This window comes from Drosophila sulfurigaster, chromosome 2L, assembly GCF_023558435.1.
Source record: "Drosophila sulfurigaster albostrigata strain 15112-1811.04 chromosome 2L, ASM2355843v2, whole genome shotgun sequence".
NCBI lineage: Eukaryota > Metazoa > Arthropoda > Insecta > Diptera > Drosophilidae > Drosophila > Drosophila sulfurigaster.
This window is the reverse complement of record NC_084881.1, coordinates 18650609-18676098: the sequence shown is the minus strand read 5'-3', so window position 1 is coordinate 18676098 and position 25490 is coordinate 18650609. Positions and strand designations below refer to the sequence as shown.

The 25490-nt window shown below is 41.4% G+C and overlaps 3 protein-coding genes across 3 annotated transcripts; all 3 read left to right on the top strand.

Moving 5' to 3' along the window:
* Positions 1-8069: 8069 nt before the first annotated feature.
* LOC133850910 (high mobility group nucleosome-binding domain-containing protein 5) lies at positions 8070-9163 on the top strand. Its single transcript, XM_062287165.1, has one exon. It carries the CDS (start codon positions 8203-8205, stop codon positions 9073-9075), a length of 873 nt encoding a protein of 290 aa, XP_062143149.1. The 5' UTR covers positions 8070-8202; the 3' UTR covers positions 9076-9163.
* Positions 9164-17830: 8667 nt separating this feature from the next.
* Positions 17831-22038, top strand: LOC133835321 (V-type proton ATPase catalytic subunit A). Its single transcript, XM_062265328.1, has 5 exons — positions 17831-17965; positions 19365-19465; positions 19534-20231; positions 20294-21271; positions 21351-22038. Exons 2-5 carry the CDS (start codon positions 19390-19392, stop codon positions 21441-21443), a joined length of 1845 nt encoding a protein of 614 aa, XP_062121312.1. The 5' UTR covers positions 17831-17965; positions 19365-19389; the 3' UTR covers positions 21444-22038.
* Positions 22039-22603: 565 nt separating this feature from the next.
* LOC133835320 (V-type proton ATPase catalytic subunit A-like) lies at positions 22604-25157 on the top strand. Its single transcript, XM_062265327.1, has 2 exons — positions 22604-23854; positions 23917-25157. Exons 1-2 carry the CDS (start codon positions 22733-22735, stop codon positions 25000-25002), a joined length of 2208 nt encoding a protein of 735 aa, XP_062121311.1. The 5' UTR covers positions 22604-22732; the 3' UTR covers positions 25003-25157.
* Positions 25158-25490: the final 333 nt, after the last annotated feature.

Here is a 25490-nt window from a genome sequence, read left to right as displayed (position 1 = left end):
TGCGTCAAAAAACAAACAAATGCATGAATAAATATACACACACACACACACACCGTGTGAATGACAATGAATGAATGAATGACTCCACGAACGAACGGAACCAACAAATGAATGAATGACGGAATGAATGAATGAGCAAATGTGTTGTTTGAAAAATGCAAAAGTCAAATACATGTACAAAACCAACAGAATGACTGAATTCAACGGATATACAATGTTCTCTCTCTCACTCTTTCTCTCTCTCCCTCTCTCTCTCTCTCTATGTTTTTGCCTAACTATTCTAATTCCCCTTTCCCCCTTTCGAATGCTATTTGATTTGATTATATAGTATTTGATTTGATTGTATGACTTCAGGCCAGCAGTATTGTTTAATGATTGATTGATTATGTTTACGGCGAGTACCGCGAATTAGTAATAAAAACATACAAAATTCATATTTACACTAGCTGCACTGTACGCACAGTGGTTCCAAATGGTGATTGCATTAATTTCAATTTGCCATTAATTGCAGAAATTATTTGGTAGAATGAGCATTGAAATATACTTTGTGCATTACCAATAATGGGTACATAGAAGCAATGCAATTTAGTTGTATTAATAAACATTATCTTGGCCATAAAATGAAATGTTCACATAATTATCTGGCAGGTTGTATAAATAAACAACAGAAGCATTATTTGCTTACGTCACCTCGTCGATTAATTTAATTCTATTGAGACAGTTTAGACTTTATTGGGTTTTCACAGGCAAGAAGACGCTTCCAGCCACAAAATCGTTTTAACTGTGTTCAAACAAATCTCAGGCTCCTGCTTCAAAATGTACGGTCAAGTTGTCATTTGGGGAATTGAAGTGTTTGGCAACACACTAAACTAAACCGAGACTGAAACTGAAACTGAAGTTCAGACTGAGTCTGCGGCTGAGCCTGAGACGCTCTCGGGCCATCAGCATAAAGTTCTTTCTTTTGCCATTGAGCACTTCAGAGCTTTCTCGATGGCGTAGTCAAAGTTTCAATCTTTGCCCTTTGATTTGTGCACAAATAACCGTAAACAAATTACAAATTAATAACATACTTTCCTGCTTAGTGCCACACAAACAGAGCACAAATGGAGGAAGAGAATTGAGGGTATTGAGGGTGTGCCTGGCCATAACTTGTAGCTATCAAATTGTTGCCGATGAGAAACGGTCTCAGATAAGAGGCAGAGCGAAGCCAAAGCCAAAGTAGAAACTGAAGCTGAAGCTGAAGCTGAAGCAGACCAGCTAGCAGAACGAAATGCGGTATAAATTTACATATTTTATTGAAAATTGAATAGCGTCGAGAGCGGCAGCAGCAACGACACCGACACAGACAGAGGCAGAGACAGAGACACAGACATAGACATAGAGAGCTAACACAGCACACAACACAGCACAACACAACGGAATGTAACACAAGGCAACTGTAAAGCAAAAATAACAAAGTTAACAAAATCCAGAAGCAAAAGTACCCAAAGAACCCAAAGAACAACCCAGCGAGCAAGAACAAAAAACCAAAAAAAAAAAAACCAAAGAGCGATGAGAACTTTTTTACAAGTAATACGAAAAAAGCATTGAATGGAAGCATGCACAATAATAACAAAAGCTAAAGCATAGCGCTGCCAAATGAGAAGACAACGGTCAGGGAGGAAAGAAGTGAGGTAGGGATGGGGACCATGAGTTTGGGGCAACGCCCCAAAATGAAACTGCGCCCGACTAGATGAAAATATGACAGTAAGTTATATGCTAAACCCAAATAGAATGGCAACAAAGAAAGCAAAACAAACATTGCAATTTGTAGTGTTGCGAGGTAAAACGAGAAATCCAAAGCTTAACTACGGCACTCCGAATAATTGATGCTCTATAGTGAAGATTGTGCATAAAATCAAGCATCTATTTATAACAAAAAGTACACCAAAATGGAATACCATGATATAAATATGATTTTAGTTGCGTTTTGTTTTAAATCTAGACATCTAATTGTGTTGAGATGTGTCAAGTGATATTATAATGAAGTATTACAATACGTAAGGTTAAACAAAACTTCCTTTCTATTACGAATCTTTGGCTTTATACTGACCATAATCCAAAAAGCTAGTTCAAACCTTTAATATTTTATAGCAGCTAATATTAATAGTAGAGATTGATACTTTTATAAGAGATTAGTTAGTAAAAATCAAAGCATTTTTTTATGTTATCAAGCCATTTTCACTATGCAACATACTCCACAATCAAATCGTAATACCTCACAGAAACTGTAGCTCACCAAAAGGAAATGGAATAGGGAAGAGAGTGGGGAACGGGGAGGGTGAGCTTAGTAGGGAGCTAGCATGCTTCGGCGCCTGGACAGCTTACACGGAGATTCATTTCAAATCAATACACATAAAGAATAAAGGTAGCCAAAACCCAATGAGCAAATACAAAGTGAGCGAATCCGCTGACTGACTGTGTTTTTGTGTGTGTGTGTGAATGCGAGAGTGAGTGTGTGTGCACGTGTGGGTGTGAGAATGAAAGAGAGTTTTAGTCTGTGTGTGTAGGTGCATAAGTCTTTGCGTCGTCTGTCAATGCAACTGGGCCAATTGCAGATTGTTGCAACTTGTAAGTTTCGCTTTATTTTCCCTCAAATCCAATCATGTTATGTATTATGCAACACAAACTTGAGTGTTAAGGGATTAACAGCGTTGTTCTAAATTACGCATTCACATCAATTTCACGCATTCATTTGCGTTGGAATTTCAATTAAATCATAGCCAAGCAAAGACTTTTATTACGCACATAAGCTATTATTATCAAAAGGTAAATCGAATTTGGGAACAACATTGTAATATCAGCTGATTACCTTATGAACACAGACTACGCTTAATTAAACTTTCAGTGCTTTTATTATATTTCTTTTTTAAATTGACTGCTCTTGCTCGTGCGCACTTCTACCCGACTTAAGGTTTCTCCTTAGTGTGTTTTATTGTGGCAAATGTTACGCAACCCGAAGCCTTCTTTACCCGTGGGCATAATTGTCCTAATTACTTTCATCTGTTCACTTTTTTTTTGAGTCAAGTGACAAATTGGAGTACCAAGTGTTGCTTTTTTAAATAACTTGGAGTGGAATATGTGAATTACGCTTGACTCTGCGCTACAGGGTATCTTGTGGTGTAGCCCACTTGCTGTTGTAAAGTATTCCCATTTGCAGCTGCGTTTATTTTGGGAAATATGGCTCAACACAATGGCGAAACCCGATCCAGGAGTTTTTGTTTGTTGTTTGTTGTTTTTCCCGCACAAATCTCTTATAAGTATGCCACGTTGAGGCTCACATGGCGCATGGTGAATTAATTAGCTTTATGCTGAAAATAAACTCTTTGTTGCTGGCAACTTTAGCCATTGATTTTTTCACGTTGCATACTTTCGAGCGCAACAAAAAATGGCTGTCGTTGTTGCTGTAAGCAGTTTAAAGCAGTTGAAAATCTGACGCAGAGTTGGCGGTATCAGGTTCGCTTTTGGTTAAATGAAAAGCAAACTCACACACAGCAAATCATTTAAAATTGTATAGACAATGCATACGTGCGTATCCCATACATTTCTCACACACACACACTCACGCTTGAGTAGTGGTTGGTGGCATTCGCAAGAAAAAGCAAAAATTGTTGCTAAAAATGCACAGCGTAAAAATGCAGCGTACGTGTAAATTTACCGCAAGCAGTTTGTGTTGGCAGCAGAAGGTGGCAAATGGAGAGCGGAGGGTGGAGGGTGGCTGCCTCGCTGCCTTGCTGCCAGTAAGTCAGCCCAAAAACCTTGGCTCAAAGTTTTCAATGCGCGTACTGGAAAAACAAAAGGTTTTTTATTGAATTCTGAAACGTTGCGTTGAGCGATGCAAGATGCGTCCCTCCCCATTCACATTCACATCCACCTCTTACCTCCCCCTTACCTCTACATACACCGCATAGGAGCGGTGTGTTCTCCGCTCTCGACTATCTGGCCCTTTTGAGTTGAGGGCAAAAAAGCCAACGAATGTCACGCTGCATTTACTAGAGCTCCAGCTGCTGCACCCTTCGACGACGAGGTGCACTGCCATTTGATTTCGTCAGTTTGCACGTGCTTTGTTGCTACTTTTGGCTCAGCTGCAGTGGCAGCTTATGCTTTGAGGGATTTGCGGGCAGACGACGATGCATTGCAAGTGCGATCAAAGTTCAACTGATTTTCTTTTTTGCTCTTTGCTTTTTGTTGGTCTCTACGCTGCTGCTGCTGCTGCGTATATTTTAAAGCTTGTCAAAACATTGCCATAAATAAACCGGGCTATAACCGAGGGTGGCTCTTACAAAATGTTCTATGAAACAACTTAAGCTCGAAGCGACTTGCAGCAGTAACAGTTTTTGCCGTTTGCAGTTACAGTTGCAGGTGGTGGCAACATTTTGCTGGTAAATAATACTTAACGGTAATGGTTGCGCTTGCAACTTAAGTTCCATTCACCATCAAATGTCTTTCAGCTGCCAAAATGGGCAATGAGTTCTTTGAGCGGCTTTAAACAGTCAACACGAATAATTTGAAAAGACCCTTGCGGAAGCAGCTTAAAATTGCTGCCTTAGTTACAGCTGCAAATTGTTGAAATTTTGTGTGACAAACTAAAGACTATAAAGGATTTCTTACGAAATATAGAAAGAAATAAATAAGAATGGAAGCGTTAGAGATATGGTTAACTTTTTATAGTAGTTCATTATCTTATTTAAAAATACGTTTTGTTTGCTCAAGAAATTCATCTACATTAGGATAGGCAGACAAAAGCTGACTGCGATATCATACCCATTAAGCGCAAGCAGTGCAATCTTCTCGCTACCAAAAGCAAGCAGTAAAATTTTCATAACTTTAGCAATTTATTAATCGATCGTTGGTGACTGGAAAAAGTTCCTAACTAAGCTTGTAATTGTATTGATTTCCCTATATAGCAGCAGCACGTAAAAATCTTGTGCTTAGTAATTATTACATAAATCTTGTAACAAAAATGTGGCCGAAGGAGTCGTCCGAGTTGCCCATTTCTCATGTCATTTGCATTAATGATGATGCCGAGAGGAGCCAAGGCAGCCGCCTTTTGATTATGAAAGATAGTCGAGTGGCATTGGTAGCGTCCAGTCAGAGGCAACGACAACGACAACGACATCGACAACGACTACTACAGCGGTAACGACATCAATGCCGCCGTGGCGACTCAATAAGGCTAAAAAGCCAACAGAGCACGGCCTTGGTATTAGGCTAATTGCTGGTGAACAGGGGGGGAAGGATACAAACTGGGAGAGGCAGCTGAAAAGATGTCCTCCAGCGGGGACACGAACAGAACTTCGATTTGAAGCACAATGGAGGGAATGGGAGGGAGAAAGTGGCCAAAAAGGTGGAGTGGACAGCGGGTCTTCTACGCTCTGCCTGTCAATGCCAACGAACGCTGGGTTTAATCAACGTTGGCCAATTCTTTTTTTTTTTGTTGTATTTTTTGTATATTTTTTCTTGTCGTCTGCTTCTTTATGCTGTGCTTCGGCGAAAGATGATGATGACGATGATGATGCTGGCGATGCTGATGATGCTGCCAAATTAATTCAACAAATTCAATAAAAAACAAGCAGCAAAACATGGCAAACAAGCCGATGGATGCTCTCGATGCTATTACGGGCCATGCAATCAAAGAGCGCACAAATAAATCACCAGGCTAAAAACTAAACCTAAAGTTGAGCGCGGGCGGTGCGGTGCGGCAATGGAAAAAGCGAGAAAAGTGGGAGGTTGGAGGTGTGAGGGGGATTGGTTGGTGGCAGTGTCGAAGCTGCATGGCCAAAATGTCAATGCAAATTTAATGGCTGACAATTTATATGCATGCCAAGTGACTTTTGGCCAACTACTGAACTTTCTATGCATGCAATGGTATAGGTGAGCGCCGCAGTGTGTGTGTGTGCCTTTGTGCATGCTAAGGTGGCATGCAGCAGCGACAGCAATCAGAGGGGCAAGAAGCGAAGAAGGCAGGAACAAAAGTTCCAAGGTGCCAAGTGGCTGTCAAACTTTTGCAAGCGCACGCTGAAAATCGAATCGAATCGCGTCGAATCGCCCTGCACAAGCTAATGGCAAAATGAGAGAACTAAAGGGGGAGAAACGGAGAGAGAGAGACGGGGCGAATCGCTTTGACCCGATGTTGGCTCCTGGTCGCGACACATAAATTAAGGCAACGCATTGCTCGGCTGCCGCAAAGCGTATGCATGTTAACATTAACGGGTTATTTACGCCTTTTCCTCGACATTTAAAATGCATTTCCTTCACCTGTAACTGCACCTCCCCGCACTTCTCAAGCTGCTCAACTGCACCCTGGGCAACGGTTCCCTCTTTTTGTACTACGTACATGGTAGTAGTATATAGTACCGAGTATATGGTAAATTGCTTTAAAGCGTGTATTTATAACTCCCCGCGAGAGCTTTATAGTCGCATGCCTGCCGCATAAATACCAAAAGCCACCGAGACGACAGCCAACGAAATGTAAAGATTAACAACGCCCGCAAAAAGTTGTTCCTTCTTTTTACTTTTGCTTTTGCTTGTGCTGTTGCTTTTGCTGTTTCTTGTACTTTTCCACAGCAAATTTGTTGCTTTTCCGGCGATGAAAAGTTGTGTCGCAAATCTTTAATACGCTTTGATGGATCGCTTTCAGGGCGATAGCAACATTCTCGCTCTTTCTCCAGTTCTCTCTCTCTCTCTCTCTTTCTCTGCTGTTCTTTAGCCTCTCACAAACTTCTGTTCGGTTTGGTGGAGCTTATCAATCAAGATACGAGTATTTATAGACAGCTTCAAGTGTGCATTTGAGCTGCAACAAGATTGCGCTTAATTTAACTGAATTGATGTATTTTGTTTATTTCTCATTCAATTTATTTATATTTTATGATGCAATTTTCACTTGTTAGTTGTCATTTGTTTATTAACAAAAGAATAGTAATTGGATAATGGAATATAGACATCGTATAAATAATTTGGTTACTAAAAAAAACCGCAATTGGGTAATGGACTTCATATATATTATATATAGTTATCAACTTCCCATTATATATTGGGAAGTACGCGTTGTTTATTCAATAATTATCATTTTGAAGGCATTAAACAATCTGTTAGAAGTATTTTATTTCGTTGTCGATTACTAAACATTGTTAGCCACCATATTAGCTGTAATTCGCTGTTGGCTTGCACTGCTTCAAGTCTTGTGGTAAGCAGTGCAAAATGGATGCGCATTGCGCAAACTTCTTATACTGCTTCATCATGGTATTGATTTCAATGCAAGCAGTGCAAGTAAGTGTGCTGTTCAATTTAAATATACTTGCATAGACCTGACTTCTTTATTTATTTACATTTTACAACTGCACTTATAATAATATTATAATTGATATATTATTTATACACGTAACTGAATTTAAATACCTCAACTCTTCGCTTTTAATGTATTATAATTGATACTTCAGCTGACATTTGACTACTACCTTTAAATAATATTTTTCCCGTTTTGGTTGAAACATTTTCACTATCATAACCACATTTAATTAATTAAAAAAGTGACTCACCTAATCAGTGTGCATAAGTAAGAGAAGTTGACGTTGTTCATGCTCTGGTTAATCGATGATGTTAGTTGTTGGTTTTGAATTGTCTGGTTGTCAGATTGTTTGGTTGTTTGGTTATCTGGTTGTTTGGATGCTTGGATGTTTTGGTCATTTGCTGAAATGCTTTTGCAATGCGCACGTAACAAAAGTCGCTTGTTACTGTGCAGCAAAAAGTGTGGCAGGCAGCACGAGAAACCAATGGCAAAAACCGCAAGAAGTTGGCCATTTGTTGGAAGGGTTTTTTCTTCTTTTTTTTTTTTGTATTTCTCTTGCTGCTGCTGCTGCTGCTGCTGTTGTGTTGTGTTGTGTGTTGCTTCTTTGAGTTTGGAACAGCGTTATGCACTTAGGCGACGACTGGCGTTGAGAGGGCCACAAAGAAATGTTGCCAAATCAGCCGCAGAGCAGCTGAGCGGCAATAACTGGCCTCCAGTGAGGCGTGGCCCCAGGGCGGTAGAATGGAGCGTATAAAAGGCAAAGGTGGCCGCAAAGCAGTTTACCAGACAGCGACAACAGGGCGTGGCAGCAACAACAGCAACACCAACATCATCTCAAAGGATAACACTTTTAAAAGGATAACAACGTCGACGCCATGGCGATACCCTGGCAACTGCTGTGCCTGGCAACGCTAGCGGCAACGGTGGCAACTCTGGCCATGGCAGCCACACTGCCACACTATGCTCCAGACGATGCCATGGTCATTGGCGAGCCGCTGGGCACTGCGGATGCTGCCGATTTCCACGCCCATTTCCTCGATGACGGAGGGGCCGGGGACTTGGAGACGGCAGCCTCAAAGAAGCATGAGGAGGCGCACGAGGAGGAGGGCGAGGAGGAGTCGGGCGAGAAGAAACACAGTGAGCACTACAAGAAACATGGTGGCAAGAGCAAAAAGGGTCACAAGAAGGGCGAACACCATGAGAAGGGCGAGAAAGGACATCACGACAAGGAGGGCAAAAAGGGCGAGCATGGCGAGGAGGAAGGGCACGAGAAGAAGCACAAGCACTCGGAGAGCCATCACAAGAAGAAGAAGAAGGGCGAGAAGGGTGAGAAGGGCAGCGAATTCGAGGATCACGGCTCCTACAAGAAAGGACACTCCATCAAGGGCAAGCACAACGTGCACAAACTGAACGAGGACAAAAAGGAGAAAAAATACTATGACGAGGATCACGATGAGGGCGGCGAGGAGAAGCACGGCGCCTTCGAGGAGGGCAAGAAGCACAAAAAGGGCAGCAGCTACAAAAAGGGCGAGCACAAAAAGGGCGGACACGAGGAGCACTACGGCAAAAAGGGACACAGCAAAAAGGGACACAAGAAAAAGGGCCACAAGGGCCACAAAAAGAAGCACGACGAGGAGAAGAAGTGGGGCCACAAAAAGGAGCACGGTAAAAAGGGCGGCGAGGAGCACAAGAAAAAGTGGCACAAATCGCAGAAGAAGAGCAGCGAACATGATCATGGACATCATTAAAGGATTCGCTGGCCAAAGAGCTCTGGAGCAGCAGTTACTACTCAATTTTCTTCTTTATGCTTGTTTTTCTTTTATATTTTCTTGCAAATAAAACACACAAAACACACCCAGTAATCAAGAGATGTTTGCTATATTTAGCTGAAGTAAAAAAAGCTTGCGATTGGTTCTACATTTAAAAGAGTTTTGAATCTCTATTATAGAAAATGAGCAACCACCACAAATATAGAAAGAAATAAAGCAGAATCAACCCAGTTCATCGACTATGAAACACTTACGAGGTGTCTTCAAAAAGTAAGGTGACTTTGTATTTTCAAGAAAAACTATTAATTTATTTATCAATATTTATGTTGTCCCCTTCAAAGTAATCCCCCTCAGATACAATACACTTATGCCAACGGTTTTTCCAATCCTCAAAGCACTTCCCATAAGCACTTTTCGGTATAGCCTTGAGCTCTTGCAGCGATGCAGTCTTTTTTCGGTATTGGCTCACCTGGGCTCTTCCATTGGGACGATTGGGCTTTGGTTTCGATATCATAACCATATACCCATGATTCGTCACCAGTTATGACCCTTTTGAGTAAATCTGGGTCGTCGTTGACGTCATTCAACAGCTCTTGAGCGATGCTCATGCGACGGTTCTTTTGGTCAAAATTCAGCAATTTCGGAACAAACTTCGCTGACACACGACTCATACCCAAAACGTTTGAAAAAAAATTTCATGGCACGAGCCAAGCGATATACCGACATCTTCAGCAACTTCTCTGATAGTGATGCGACGATTTTCCAAAACAATTTTCGTCACTGCTTGAACGTTTTCATCAGTTGTTGACGTGCTTGGGCGTCCAGAGCGAGGCTGGTCATTGGCATCTTCCCGGCCATCTTGGAAGAGTTTGTACCACTTGTACACATTTTTTTTACTCAGAACAGCTTCACCGTATGCCACTGTCAACATTTCAAGTGTTTCAGAGCACTTAATTTTATTTTTTACACAAAATTTGATGCAAATCCTTTGATCCATATTTCTCGATAGCAAAAAATCGCCGAGCTCGCAAAATAACTTGTAACTTTACGCCTCTCACAACCAAACAAAAGTGGATGTTCCATTGAAACTTGGTACAGATGTTAGGGAAGAGTGTACCAATATACCAAAACAAAAAAATCGATAATCGAAAATATGTTGCCCGCGAAATTTGAAAAGTCACCTTACTTTTTGAACACACCTCGTACATAAATAGCCTAAGCTAAATGAAACAAAATTGATTTCTTTAATTTAGATTTGAACAATTTCAATATTCAACTAATATATATTTACCTTTATTTTTATTTGAATTATTCTAGACACACAAATAAAAAAAAGACACCACAAAAGGATTGCAATAACCAAAATGTAAGTAATGAAATTTAATGTTTATTTATTAATAAGTTAGTATTCTTTTGAAATGATCCTTTATATCAATCAATCAGTGTCTGCCAATCCACCATGAGCTAAGAAGAACCCTTTTTTCTATTGTAGAACACACTAGAGTTCACTGACATTTGCGTAATTCGGAGCTCAAAACGTTGCTTTGCCAATTTCCATTCCAAATCACGACCTGCTTTTAGGAACAAAATTCAAATTTTAGCATATTGCACAGTTCAAAAGCTCAATTGGCAGACACTGGCTTTGACGTCGACATCGACGTCGACGTCGCCACCTGCATTGTCCTAATTGCCAAAGGGGCCGGACAGACAAATGAAATATGAATGTGTGCCTGGCAATGCCCTCTATATATAGACAGAGCGAAAGAGGAGAGGGAGGGAAACAGTGAGTGAGTGAGATGCGTAGACCACACAGTGAAACACACACGCTTAGAGTGGGCCGTGTCAAAGGTTAATTACGCATGCTGCAGCTCGTTTGCCTTCGCTCTGAAGCTGGTTATCCTTTGCTGTGCGTCCTTGGCAAGTCCGTAAATCGCTTAACGCACACTTTGGCCTTACGTTGAGCCTGTGTGTGTGTGTGTGCGTGTGTGTGTTTGCTTAAGCCATTTCCGGTTCGATTTTAGCCAGAACGCTGAGTGCGGATGAGAGGACAAACATCTTTGTTTGGTTTCATATGCTAATCCTTTCGAGCTGCGTCATAAATCATCCTCGTCCATGCGACACCATGCCTCCACTTCCCTCCCCTTTAGTCTAGCAGACAGCGCCTCAATCGGAGTGGCATCAAGACGATGACAAAACTGCTCTCAGCCTCAACCAAACTTCAGCCATATCTTTGCCTGGCTTCAGTTTTCTATTATTGCTGAAGCCGAAGCCGAAGCTGAGGCTGAGACTGAGGCTGATGCTGAGGCAACGTTGCTGCAATCTGCTGGGATTTGTGGTAGCCGCAATGACACAAAACAAAAGCAATAACAACATCATGAATATAACAAAAGCTAAAGGCTTCCCGGACTCGTAACGAAACTTGGCCTCAACCCCTCTTTGGCCTTTCTTTTCCTTTTCCACCTCCATCTCCATCTCCAGCTGCAGCCAGGCATTGAAAAGTGTTTTTGTTTAATATGCAACGGCCAACTTAGTGTGTGTCGTGTGTGTTGCAAGTTTTCTACCTGTGTCTGCAGACATTGGGAAAGCTCAGGTAAACCAGGTGAGCAGTCAACAGTTCATGCCCCTTCACAATTCTCTTGTTGTTATTGTTGGGAAATTGCCTCGCCAGCAACAACAACAAAACAATCTCCCACATGGCCAGTGGGCAAATGCATTAACGAAAGTGCTGGGCGTTGAAGAGAGGGATGCAGAGGATGCAGGACAGTCTGGGCGGATGCAGCCAGCCAAGCTGAAGGTGATGTCTAAGTGCAGGTACCAGCAACAACAGCAGCAACAGCAGCAAGGTAGTAGCCATGCATGGTATCAGCACTAAGAGATCATAATTCACATAACTCGGCTAATAATTCAGTTAAGTTGAAATGCGCAATATACTAGCAGCAAAAGCAACAATCCCCCAACACACAAAACACACACACACACACACAACACACACATGTATGTATGTAATTCAATGTGCTGCGCAACCTGGAACCAGTGAACATTGAATGTAAATTGATAACCGACCAAAAAAAAACATACTTTCAGGTGTACCTTAAAATATAAACAGCTTGCTAATTCAATTTAAATCAAAGCATACTTTTAGAGACCAACAAAATTAGCACAAGCATCCGTTGAATTATTTGGCAAAGCATGCTTTTAGGCAGCGGCAAAAAATAAAATGTTGCTTTTAGTCACGCTGAGAAATGGCTGTCAAGAGGTTTTCCTGTACTTATTCTACTTACCATTTAATTGCAGGTCGGCGCACACGCTAAAACACGAAAGTTGGTCGTCCCCTACTTGAGAATCAATACAAGAATTTCACTTAAAAACTTCTCGGTTTGCATGTGAGTAACGTTTCATTTAACAATAATAAGTGCAGCATACTTGTAGGCAGTACGTAGAAAACAAAAGCCCTTGCCCGCAGCCCTTTTGATTCATGGCAAAATATTTACAGCATACTTTTAGGATCACTTAGAAACTTCATTAAGCCACAACAAAAGTTAAGCTTTTAAATTCTATGTCGCACAACAACACATACAAAATGTATATGTAGTTCTATTCATACATATTGCAGTGTATGTTTACTTTTTAAATTTTGAAGTTTTGTTTAGAGATTTTGAACTGGTTCACAAGCACTCATAACCAACTGGTTCATTTACCCAGTGCTGCACATGCCTAACTATGTGAGCCAGTTGAAGAAGCATTGTTGCCACTTGCAACATGACCTTCGTATGTGGCAGGACTTGAGGATGCCACTGATACTGCTGCTGTTGCTGTTGCTCCTGGCTGCTACTGGCTGCGGCTTGGCACCACTGCAGCAGTTTTAAAGGATTTTCAATGTTCTTGCAAATTAGTTAAATCCTCTGTGAATGTACAAGTGTGTGTGTGTGTGTGTGTGTGCATGAAAAAGTTTATTGTTTTTGGGGATAGAAGCTGCTACTGCAGCTTTTCCTAGCTGATGATGATGATGTTGCAGCATGTTTGTTACTCCGCTGCTGCTGCTGTTTCTGCTGTTGTTTGTGGTGTCCTGGCTTCTCTTTGCTGAAGCTTAAGCCTGGCATATGCTCTTCTCATTGTGTGTGTATGTGTGTGTGTTCGCTTGCTTTTCTATACCCTTGCAGAGTGTATTGTAATTAAGTAACGTAATGTGCAATGCATTGAATGAGCCCATTTGATACTCCAAAGAGTCCATTGGACTTTCTGTCCATCAGCTTAAAAATAAAGTTCCTTTTGCTCTAAATATTTTGCCAACTGTCACAGGAATAATCTATTCAAGATTGACATTCCAAAAAGACAACATTGCTCGACTCTCGATCATAAAAAATGTGCTTGCAAGTTGTAGTTAAACATTTCGAATTCATTTTGAAAGAACTTTTATTTAAAAAAAAACTTTAATTATAGTAAATAGTTAAACTTTCAAGCTGACCATTAAAAAATAACTTTACAATGATCAGCATTGAATGAATTTTAGAGTCTAAATCAACATTATGTACAGATATCTAAATATATATACATATATAAATTAATATTCCTATTCAACGTTTTATTCAGATAACAATTAATAGAACTAATTTTATTAGACATACTTCTACGAAATTACAAATTTTATTTAACAAAGCAACTTTATTTTAAAGCTATTTTTTCTGTATTAATTTAATTTGCAAGTTGTGTAGTTAAACTAGATTTTCTAAAGCTATTTTTTTTTTTTTTAAATTTAAGCAAACTTTAATACTTTTCTTCAGGCAGTCACAACTAGAGAGAAACTTAAAGTAAACTTATTAATGCCTAAGAGCATTCAATATTCGACTCAACATTAAACTCAATTTCTTTCCCTTTTTTTTTTTTGGTTTGCAATTTTTGCAAATTGTTTGTAGAGCTTGCCAACTTGCAAAGCGCATATTAAGTGAATTTTGTTTAATTAAAATAGACAATTAATGATTAAAGCTTGGCAACTGTGTTTCTCTGTGTGTGTGTGTGTGTGGCAAATCAGATAGTGGAAATGGTTTAGGCAGCAGCATCGAGTGTGTCGTAGACTGTGCACTGTCGAGTGTCGAGTGTCGACTGTCGTCTGCTTTAACCAATTAGCATCGGCCTCGTAAATATGCCACACGCGGCGCCACAGCCCGATGCATCAATGAATGTGTCAATGATTAGGCACCCGCTGTGGCACAATGGCAAATGATAGCGCAAATGTAAATGTTGCACTTAGGTAGCCCAACTGCAACTGCAACTGCAACTGCAACGGCAACGGCAGCTGTCCCAATGGAGCAACAATAACAAGCTAATGCAACTGCAATGCGAGGCACGAATGGGAGGCAGGGGAGGCAAGGGCTGTGGCAAGGGCATGGCTATAATCAAGCGAATGGATGCCAATGGACAGCAGACACACATACTCGCCCATTGCACTTAATTTATTGTGACCAATATAACGTCAGAGGAGGATAAGCAAGGAGACAATGTTGCAACTCCAGCTCCGGATCTAGCTGCAGCTGCAGCTTCAGCTTCCAGCGCCATCGGCAACAGAAGCAAGAGAAAGAGCAGCAGCAACATATCGCTTGGGGTTTTCGTTGGCCGCATGTAAATTGAAAATTATGGCAATGCGCAACAAGATTAGCCCACGTCAGGGTGCATGCCCCATGCCCCATCCTCCTCTATGTGTGTGTGTCTGTAACAAGTTCAAATGAATTTATTGATGTTGCCACGAGGAGGAAGCATGAGAAGCAGCAGTGTAAACTAAATGAATGAATGAACGAATAGCCAAATGAAGTTATGACTTAATGTATTCGAATCGCAACTCGCCACTCACCACTCACTGTTAGCTGTTCGCTGCTAGATGCTGCCACATATTGTGGCAGGTTCGCTAAGGGCAAGCTAATGCAATCAACGCGGCAAATAAAGCAAGTTCAAAGCGAAATGAAAGACTGAAATTAAAAACCCTAAAAGAAATCAAATATGATGACTCACAATGCTTGCCACGTATTGTGGCAAGTTGATGTGTACTGAAGTTGCAAGTTCTGAAAAGTGCAAATACAATTTTTTAAATTTCAAGTTTGAAAACGATTTTTAATTTTATTTAAAGTTAATTTCAAGAAGAATTAATAATAATCTATAAATGGGTAATTCTTTGGTGAAAGAAAATAAATCTAGCTCTTGATTAACACTTTAATTGGAGATAAGAATAATTTTTGGAATTATTTTTCTGTTGCAAAAAAATTGAACGAATTTGTACGCAAACCAAAAAATTAACGAATTTATTTATTTAATCGTAAAACAGAAAAAATTATTTAAATCAATTTTAGCTCTAAATATAATGCTTATCCAGAGCTATAAGAATAACATTTTCTTATTTTTATTTTTAAAATTGTTTTGGTTGATGTTTTTCATTGTAGAATTACCCCTACTACAGTAATTACTTATTTTATTTAAAAATTATGAAGGTTTTTCATTTCTACTTTAAAGAATTCATGAAATTCAAGAAAACTACATACGAAGAAAAATTTAAAATTCATTTTCAAAAAAGTATAACCAGAATTCTAGTCAAAAAACTGAAGTTAAACATTAATTCAAATACTTGCCTAGATTTGTGATCTTCCTTTTGAACTTTAAGCTTAATAGAACTTTAAATTATAATCTTCCTTCTGAACTTTAAGTGGAATATAATTGTACGTATTATTATATTCATTTATTCGAATTAGCTGAACTTCAACTTTTAGCTGAACAGAGCTTTAAATTAGTTCACATTAACACAAATAATTACTTGCCAATCATAAGCAAACGTGCTTCTAAAGCATTTGAAATTATTTTCAGCTGTGAAGTTTTATATGAAAACCCCTTGCCACAATTTTGCCAGTCTATTAAGCTTTAAGTGGCAAGAAGTCAGCTGTTTGAACATTCTGCCAGACTTGCATAGATACCTGATATTTCAGCCATATTTCAGCTGTCAGTTTGTCCAACTGTCAGCAGCACAGCTCGCTCTGCTCTCCCTCCCCTCTTTCTCTTCCCACTCTCTCTCTCTTCTCTCCCGCGATGACTGACACTCGCCTTCCACATTTGCCTCTTGAGGATTTTTCTGCTGCTGCGCCATTTTGACACAGAATCTGACACTCATCCAATAGACGATGAAACGAAGGATGCGGATGAGCACATGGCCTGTGGATGAGAGAGTATGAGAATGAGAATGAGGATGAGGATGTGGATGTAGATGTGAATTGGAATGAATGCTGAGCAAAGATGTGGACAAGTGTTTGGCGTTCATTGGCGCAGCAGAAGCAGAAGCAGCAGCAGCTGAAGCACTCATCCTAGCCATGGACAGATGAGCAGAGGATGAGCACTTGGGCAGTTTTTGGGTGGGATCCGAGTGCAGCAGCAACAGCAGCAAAAGTTTTGCAGCTTCGCCTTATTATGCAAATGTCCCCGCACCGGATTGAGAAGGAGCTCCTCAGTTGCAGCATAAGCTGCATGCCAACGTCATCGATTTATAAGTTATCCAAGAGAGCCCATCACTCTTCCCCCTCCCCCCTCTCCCTTCTCCCTTCACCCGTGTCCCAATCTCATCGGCATTGCTCTTCAGAGAATCGACTGTTTGACTACTTTGTAAGCAATGGTTTACTGTTGTACTTGCCACTTGCCACTTCTGCCTTTTGCTGACTGCAATCACAATTCTCTATTCTCTATTCTTGATTTTTATTTTCTATGCTTTTTTGGTTTTTCATCTTCATACATTTTTCTGTTTTTTTGCTTTTGTTTTTTTGTGTTTACCAGAATCAATCTTTTGGCCACGGCTCTCGCTCAGTTTCCAATTAGAGTTCAGGTTTTCCCAATCCCAATTGCGGCAGATGCAGCTGCTGATTGGTTGCACACAAACAAAAAGCTGCATATAAACAATAACAACACCAATAACTACGACTACAATAACAGTAACAACAATAACAATGTATATCAATGTGCATATCTTTTTACAATGTGATTTTTAATCAAAGTTTTTTCCTTCTGCCCGCCGCAGTCGTCGGGGCAGTTAGAAAAACTGCGAAAAACACGCCAAAAGAAAATCTATTTCATTTCGCATTTCAATGTGCCCTCTGAAGTTGGGTAAGTGAAAAGCTGCGCAAGAATTTCAAAACGGCTGTAAAATACTCTTTGCTTTTATTGGTAGGTGTTATGTTTACACCAACAATCGCTAGATGGCGACAGTGCAAGTTGATCGCAGTCACTTCGTAAATTATATTTGCGAAACTATTTCGAACTCTTATCAGCTGTAAGCAATTCCAATTAGCATTTAAGAATACGATAGATAGTCGGTAGATGGCGCTAACGTGCTGTCAGCTGCTTCATAACAAATTTTGTAGCCTGGATTAAAAGCTTGATGGTGACTTTAATTAAAAGACACTTTATTTAATATAATAAATAATAATACTAATTTAAATTAAATATATATTATTTGATTATAGGAAAATCTACGTGTGCCTGCCATAGAATAACCCCTACTTGCTCTCTTTTCGACTCCATCATCTAGATTTTTCACTCTGGCAACTCTCAAACAGCGCTGCGCTTCGATAGTGAAAGCTCTTGCTGGTTACGCACCGATAGCAGCTCACAACTCACATGCAAAGCTGCGAGCGAGCCAAAGCTTTGCGTTAAAGCTTACGCGCATATGTATTTGCGATCGTTGGATCCCCGTCGACTTCCATACACACACACATACACATACAAAACGATGTATTGGAACTTTTCGAAGTTCGAGCGACAACTTTGCTTACGCTAGTGCTCAGTCGGTTTTAGTTCTGTCGGAGTAAAGCAGCAACGTTCGCAAGTGGAACGTCAAGATAGAAACGTAAGCCCCAAAAGCAAACAAGAAAAAAAAATCAAACACACACACATAAGCGAACAGCGAAAAAAGTAATTTAGAAGCAGTTTTAAAATTTAATAATACTATAAAAAACCAAAGCGCAGGCTTACAACTTGATTAGGTGAAGCGGCGAAAGAAAGTGAAAAAACAAGAGATGGAGAAAAAAGCTTGCATTTTGCATGCGTATTAGATAATGAATGCAACACTGCAGAGCCAAAAGCAAACAGAGGAAAAAAACACATAACAACTGTACGACGAGAAAAAATTAAAGTGCTCATAAAAAAACACAGAAAAAATACGGAATGAAAAAACTACAATTTGTTGAGTGAAAAAATAGTTGCACAGTCAGCTGACCTTCCGCTCGCGCCCGCCCCAATCGTGGGTCTTGTGATCTTAAGCTTAATAAGTCTGCCCACCCCAAATTGACAATAGCAAATTTTTTTTAATTCGGTTTATTGTTGGAGCTGCTCAACATTAAAGCCGAATGCAAAATTCAATATGGTGGCGCACTTGTTGTAGTTAGTTCTGCATTTTTCCATTTGTCAGCTGACAACATGACAGTAGTCTTGTGATCAACGTCAAAAGCCAATTGTCAAATATTCGAGTTCGAAAAAGAGAGCGAGTGTGAGTGAGAGCGAGAGTGAGCAAACGTTCGTAGAGTTTGCTGAGCGCAGCTCAACGCTACACTCACTCTCCGCTCTCTGAAACTCTTACTCTCCCCTTAGTTAACTAGATAACAAAACTGGAATCGCCCGCATTTTTTTCTTTGCTGCTCGTTATTCGAATATACGAAATTAAAAGAAAGAAAAAAGAAAAGAAAATACGTCTAGCAACTGATAGTTATTGTGCAAACTGATTTAGGCTGGTAGAGTTTAGTTTTCTTAAACTTAGTTATTAGTACTCTTCTCTCCCTTTAATTAAAAGTTATCAATGTCATGGAAATCGCTTTTCGAACTCGCGCAAAGCTCTGTCACGTGAAATAAAAGCTCTGCTTATTAACTTTTATTCATTCAACTGGCATAATTTTGCTGAATAGTTAAAAAAAATACGAACACTCTGAATTACGTTGCTTGCAAACGAAATTAAGCAAAATTTAAAACAAAAAAAGTGTATATAGATATCTGTGTGTAATCAAATAAAAGTTAGTTTCTTAACCTATATGGGGGAGTTGCCAAACTATACTACTATTAGCAGCGTGCGCCTTACATTAACCTGTTGTCAGCTGACAGTGATAAGAAATTTTTCAACACATTCAAATGCGAGTATAAAGTGAAAACTCTTTAGTCCGAACTGAATATCTTATTAATAGTGCCCACTAAGCGGTTTTCACTGTATTTAACATAAAATAACCTTGTTTTAAACAATCCTCAATATTTTCTTACAGTTGTAGTGCCAAAATATAAAACAAAATGTCCAACTTGAAGCGTTTCGATGACGAGGAGCGTGAGTCCAAATATGGCCGCGTCTTCGCTGTGTCTGGCCCTGGTGAGTAACCATCAACACCGGCTCCTCAACTTCATCTTAGCTAACTATTTCGTCACTACTCCTCGCAGTCGTCACCGCCGAGGCTATGTCCGGCTCTGCTATGTACGAGCTGGTGCGTGTCGGCTACTATGAGCTGGTGGGTGAGATCATTCGTCTGGAAGGTGACATGGCCACCATTCAGGTGTACGAGGAAACCTCCGGTGTCACTGTCGGCGATCCCGTGCTGCGCACTGGCAAGCCTCTGTCCGTGGAGTTGGGTCCCGGTATTATGGGCAGCATTTTTGATGGTATCCAGCGTCCATTGAAGGACATTAACGAGCTCACCGAATCCATCTACATTCCCAAGGGTGTCAATGTGCCATCTCTGTCCCGTGTGGCCAGCTGGGAATTTAATCCCCTCAACGTTAAGGTCGGCTCTCACATCACCGGAGGTGATCTCTATGGTCTGGTCCATGAGAACACCCTGGTCAAGCACAAGATGATTGTCAACCCACGTGCCAAGGGTACAGTGCGTTACATTGCCCCCTCGGGCAACTACAAAGTCGATGATGTTGTCCTCGAGACTGAGTTCGATGGCGAGATCACCAAGCACACTATGTTGCAAGTGTGGCCCGTGCGTCAGCCACGTCCCGTCACCGAGAAGCTGCCCGCCAATCATCCCCTGTTGACCGGCCAGCGTGTGCTCGACTCTCTGTTCCCTTGTGTCCAGGGTGGTACCACCGCCATTCCCGGTGCCTTCGGTTGTGGCAAGACTGTCATCTCCCAGGTATGTCAGCCACCCTGTTGCCTCTATTTACAACTGTCACTCATTTCAAACACTTTTCACAGGCCCTGTCCAAGTACTCCAACTCCGATGTCATCATCTACGTCGGTTGCGGCGAGCGTGGTAATGAGATGTCTGAGGTATTGCGTGATTTCCCCGAGCTGTCTGTTGAAATCGATGGCGTCACTGAGTCCATCATGAAGCGTACCGCGCTGGTGGCCAACACCTCCAACATGCCTGTCGCTGCTCGTGAAGCTTCCATCTACACAGGTATCACGCTGTCCGAATACTTCCGTGATATGGGTTACAACGTCTCCATGATGGCTGATTCCACCTCCCGTTGGGCCGAAGCCTTGCGTGAAATTTCTGGTCGTCTCGCTGAAATGCCTGCCGATTCCGGTTACCCAGCCTATTTGGGTGCCCGTCTCGCCTCCTTCTACGAGCGTGCCGGTCGTGTCAAGTGCTTGGGTAACCCTGAGCGTGAGGGTTCCGTGTCCATTGTCGGTGCTGTGTCGCCACCTGGTGGTGATTTCTCTGATCCCGTCACCTCCGCCACTCTGGGTATTGTCCAGGTGTTCTGGGGTTTGGATAAGAAGCTGGCTCAGCGCAAACATTTCCCCTCCATCAACTGGCTCATCTCGTACTCGAAGTACATGCGTGCTCTGGATGATTTCTATGACAAGAACTTCCCCGAGTTTGTGCCCCTGCGTACCAAGGTCAAGGAGATCCTGCAGGAGGAAGAGGATCTTTCCGAAATCGTGCAGTTGGTCGGCAAGGCCTCGCTGGCTGAGACCGACAAGATCACCCTTGAGGTAGCCAAGCTGCTGAAGGATGATTTCTTGCAACAGAACTCCTACTCGTCGTACGATCGTTTCTGCCCCTTCTACAAGACCGTCGGCATGTTGAAGAACATCATCGACTTCTACGATATGGCTCGTCACTCTGTGGAGTCGACGGCTCAGTCCGAGAACAAGATCACCTGGAATGTCATCCGTGAGGCTATGGGCAACATTATGTACCAGCTGTCGTCCATGAAGTTCAAGGTATGTTTTCAATACTACTTGGGTTTTCTTCAGGCAGCAAACATTATATTATATATTTTTTCTTTAATTTACTTTCAAGGATCCCGTCAAGGATGGTGAGGCCAAGATCAAGGCTGACTTCGAGCAACTGCATGAAGATTTGCAGCAGGCCTTCAGAAATTTGGAGGATTAGAGCGCATTGGCCGTACTTTTACACCCTAATCTTATATTGTTATGTAGTTAACTTTTAAATATGGCAACAACAAAAACACGTTCATATTGCTGCGTACAGTTCCGTCAAAAATAATTCCGTGCAACAAAAGAAGATTCCACAAAAAAAAAAAAAAAATGAGTGAAAAAAATTTAACGAGAGAAAAAACAAGAATTGAAATGAAATTACTACTATTGTTAACATTCCTCTTCTAAAATAGCCTGCGAGCTGAAAACATTCCGGCCTGCGGTTGCTATACAACTTCTTTCCCATCTACTCCTTCAACCCCCAAATGGCCATGCTCAAAGAACAGCAACAACAACGTTATTAACGTCCTTCTATGTACTTCCATACACACATACACTCGCACAAACACACACACACACATACGCAAATACAAATGCATGCATAGTATTATTGTTTAATGAATGGAAATTCTTTTGTTTATTTGTGAAAAAAAGTCATATTTTCTCTTTGTTTATTTGTTTGTTTGTTAAACTTATGTAAATATTTAAAGTATGAAATATTAAATGTACGAATAAAGTGCAAACAACAAATACATTTAATGTAATTGAAAGTCAAATGGCTTTTCACTATTTCTCCTTCTAATCACACACACCTCCAAGACGAAGAGTGACCCTCCAACATCTTCCCCCATTCTGGACTCATACTTACGGATTGCCTGCAGCTGCAGTAATGAAAGTCAAGTTGTGCAAATATTCATCACGTGATAATGAGGAATTCAAATAAATGGCGAAAATAACTAATTAAATGGCTGCTCTCTCACCATCTTGAAATGAAAACTAAGAAACAATTAACAACAATAAATATGAATCGTGCAATGAAAACTATTAAATTTATAATTATTGTAGTAATTTCTTTGCACATTGTATCTCAAACCGTATAACTATGAGAATTCGTGATTGTATTGTTAATTCGTGATAAGAAAAAAACCGTTTTCTAGGAAGGAAACATAGGGAGAAGACTGCAATTTCATCTATTTGATCAATTTGCGTTACATAATATTATATACATATTATGTATTGCAACAAGTATCTTTTAATGGACAATTATGTCTACTTATTATGTAATTTTACAACTTTTTTGTATATCACCCAAAAAAATCAGGTAATATTTTTAAATTCTGACAACCAACATATATTCTTACTTTATATTTATATTCAATTTTCTTTTATAGGAAAACAACTATAATCACTTCGTGTAACTAAATTATTTGTCGTTGTCAATTGAAGAAGACACCAAATCGCATAATGGATAAACCCTTGTGTCAATGCTCAAATAAGAATTACTGTCGAAAGCATCAAACAAAACCAGAGAAGTCTGAAAAGGAGAAGGAAAAAGAAAAAGAAAAGGAAAGAGAACGAGAACGGGAAAGAGGGAAAGAAAAGGACAAGAAGGCGAAATCATCACTACTGGAAAAAAAGCCATCGATAAATATCAGGGAGAAAACGGAGGAACTGGAGTATGTCCCCACAATGCGACTGGATGGCACGACAAACACTTCCTTCATCAGTGACACTTCGATTCACACATCGGAACAAGCCATACAAGAATCCACGGTCAGGCTGCGTGAGACTTTCGAATCGAGGCGCTTGACCTCACGATCGGTGACATTAGTTGAGTCCCGAGATCCCGACTATCAAAAAGGTCGTGTGTTCGGTGTCTCTGGCCCTGTGGTCAATGCGGAGAAGATGGCCGGCTCTGCGATGTATGAGTTGGTGCGTGTGGGACACTTTCATCTGGTGGGCGAGATCATACGCTTGGAGGGCGATATGGCCACCATACAGGTGTATGAGGAAACCTCTGGCGTCAGCGTGGGCGATCCTGTCTATCAAACGGGAAAACCTCTATCCGTGGAGCTGGGTCCCGGCATCATGGGCAGCATTTTCGATGGTATTCAGCGACCATTGCGCGCAATTAACGAGCTGACCAATTCCATCTATGTACCCAAAGGCGTCGATGTGAAGAGTCTGTCGCGTACCACTGATTATCCATTTGAGCCGGCTAAGTTAAAAATCGGTGATCTCATCACTGGTGGTGATATCTATGGCTATGTGAAGGAGAATTGCATGGTGGAGCATCGCTTGATGCTTCAACCCCGTGCGCAGGGCAGAATCTCCTGGATTGCACCACCTGGCGATTACAATGTGGATGAAGTCGTTATCGAAACGGAATTCAACGACCACGTCACCACGCATTCCATGCTGCAGGTGTGGCCAGTGCGTAAAAGTCGTCCAGTTGTTGAGAAACTGCCCGGCGTGAATCCGCTGCTAACTGGCCAGCGTGTGCTCGACGCCTTTTTCCCCTGTGTCCAGGGTGGCACCACAGCCATTCCAGGTGCCTTTGGCTGCGGAAAAACTGTCATCTCCCAGGTGAGATTAGCTCTAGCTGCATCTGAACTTTTTAGCTAATCTTGTTTCTGTCTGCTTCCCAGACGTTATCAAAGTACTCAAATTCCGATGTTATCGTCTACGTTGGTTGCGGCGAACGTGGCAATGAGATGTCCGAGGTACTGCGTGATTTTCCCGAGCTTACCATCGAAATTAATGGTACCCAGGAGACGATCATGAAGCGCACAGCGCTGGTGGCTAATACCTCTAACATGCCGGTGGCTGCTCGAGAAGCTTCCATCTACACTGGCATCACGATATCCGAGTACTTTCGTGACATGGGCTACCACGTCTCTATGATGGCTGATTCCACCTCCCGTTGGGCTGAGGCATTGAGAGAGATCTCTGGCCGACTCGCTGAGATGCCTGCCGATGCCGGCTATCCCGCCTATCTGGGTGCTCGTCTTGCTTCCTTCTACGAGCGTGCTGGTCTCACCAAATGCCTGGGCAGCCCGGATCGCGAGGGATCCGTGTCGATTGTAGGTGCTGTGTCGCCTCCCGGTGGTGATTTCTCTGATCCCGTCACCTCTGCCACGCTGAGCATTGTGCAAGTGTTCTGGGGTCTCGACAAGAAGCTGGCGCAACGCAAGCACTTTCCCTCGGTCAATTGGCTGCAATCGTACTCCAAATATATCCGTGCTCTCGATAGCTACTACGAGGAGGAGAGTCCCGAGTTTGTAGAGCTGCGTGCCCTGGCCAAGCAGGTGCTGCAAGAGGAGGAGGACTTGGCCGAAATCGTGCAACTGGTGGGCAAAACATCACTCAATGAATCCGACAAGATTACGCTCGAGGTGGCGCGAATGCTGAAGGATGATTTCCTGCAGCAGAATTCATACAGCGTCTACGATTGCTTCTGTCCCTTCTACAAGACTGTGGGCATGCTGAAGAACATGATGGCGTTCTACACATCTGCCCTGCAGGCCGTGGAGCACACAGCTGGGCAGGAGGCTCACGTCACCTGGGGCCTTATCCGTGAACGCTGCGCCCAAGTGCTTTATGATTTGGGCACCATGAAATTCCTTAATCCCAAAGACGGCAAGCAAGCCGTTGAGGAGAAGCTGGACCAACTATATAATGTTGTTATCAAATCTCTACAGGATCTCGAAGAGAATGTTGCGTCTTACGTTTAATTAAATTTCATAGGCGCTAAGAATGTGATGCTCTCAGAAATCTATTGTAATAATTTAGTGTAACTTTTAGTGTATTATTGAAGTAATATTGTTCGGTATCCAAAAAGCAAATTAGGCTATAAATATTTATGTGTTTACTATTGATAATGTATGTAGTTGTTGCTTCTAGCCACATATAAATAACACATCGCTCAATAAGTCCCCGGCCTGACATAAAGGGGGGCAGTAGTAAGCAAACATCGATATTTTTTATGGATAGTGTCAATTATCATAAGCTCTGTGTAAAAATTTTACAACTCTGCGACCACGTGCTTTTAAGTTACAATTTTTAAAGTGAAACAACCTTTGAGTTTTTCTACAATATGGAAAAAAAGGGAATTTCGTGTCCTCATTAAACACTGTATTTTGATGGGAAAGAATACGGTAGAAGCCGAAATTTGGCTTGATAGGCATTACCCGGATTCTTCTCTAGGAAAATCAACCATTTA

Bases quoted from the DNA above. Each gene is read 5' to 3' on its own strand.
- LOC133850910 (XM_062287165.1), top strand. From the start codon at position 8,203: ATGGCGATACCCTGGCAACTGCTGTGCCTGGCAACGCTAGCGGCAACG.
- LOC133835321 (XM_062265328.1), top strand. From the start codon at position 19,390: ATGTCCAACTTGAAGCGTTTCGATGACGAGGAGCGTGAGTCCAAATAT. The intron at 20,232-20,293 runs GTATGTCAGCCA...CACTTTTCACAG, and splicing joins GCAAGACTGTCATCTCCCAG to GCCCTGTCCAAGTACTCCAA. The intron at 21,272-21,350 runs GTATGTTTTCAA...TTTACTTTCAAG, and splicing joins TGTCGTCCATGAAGTTCAAG to GATCCCGTCAAGGATGGTGA.
- LOC133835320 (XM_062265327.1), top strand. From the start codon at position 22,733: ATGGATAAACCCTTGTGTCAATGCTCAAATAAGAATTACTGTCGAAAG. The intron at 23,855-23,916 runs GTGAGATTAGCT...TCTGCTTCCCAG, and splicing joins GAAAAACTGTCATCTCCCAG to ACGTTATCAAAGTACTCAAA.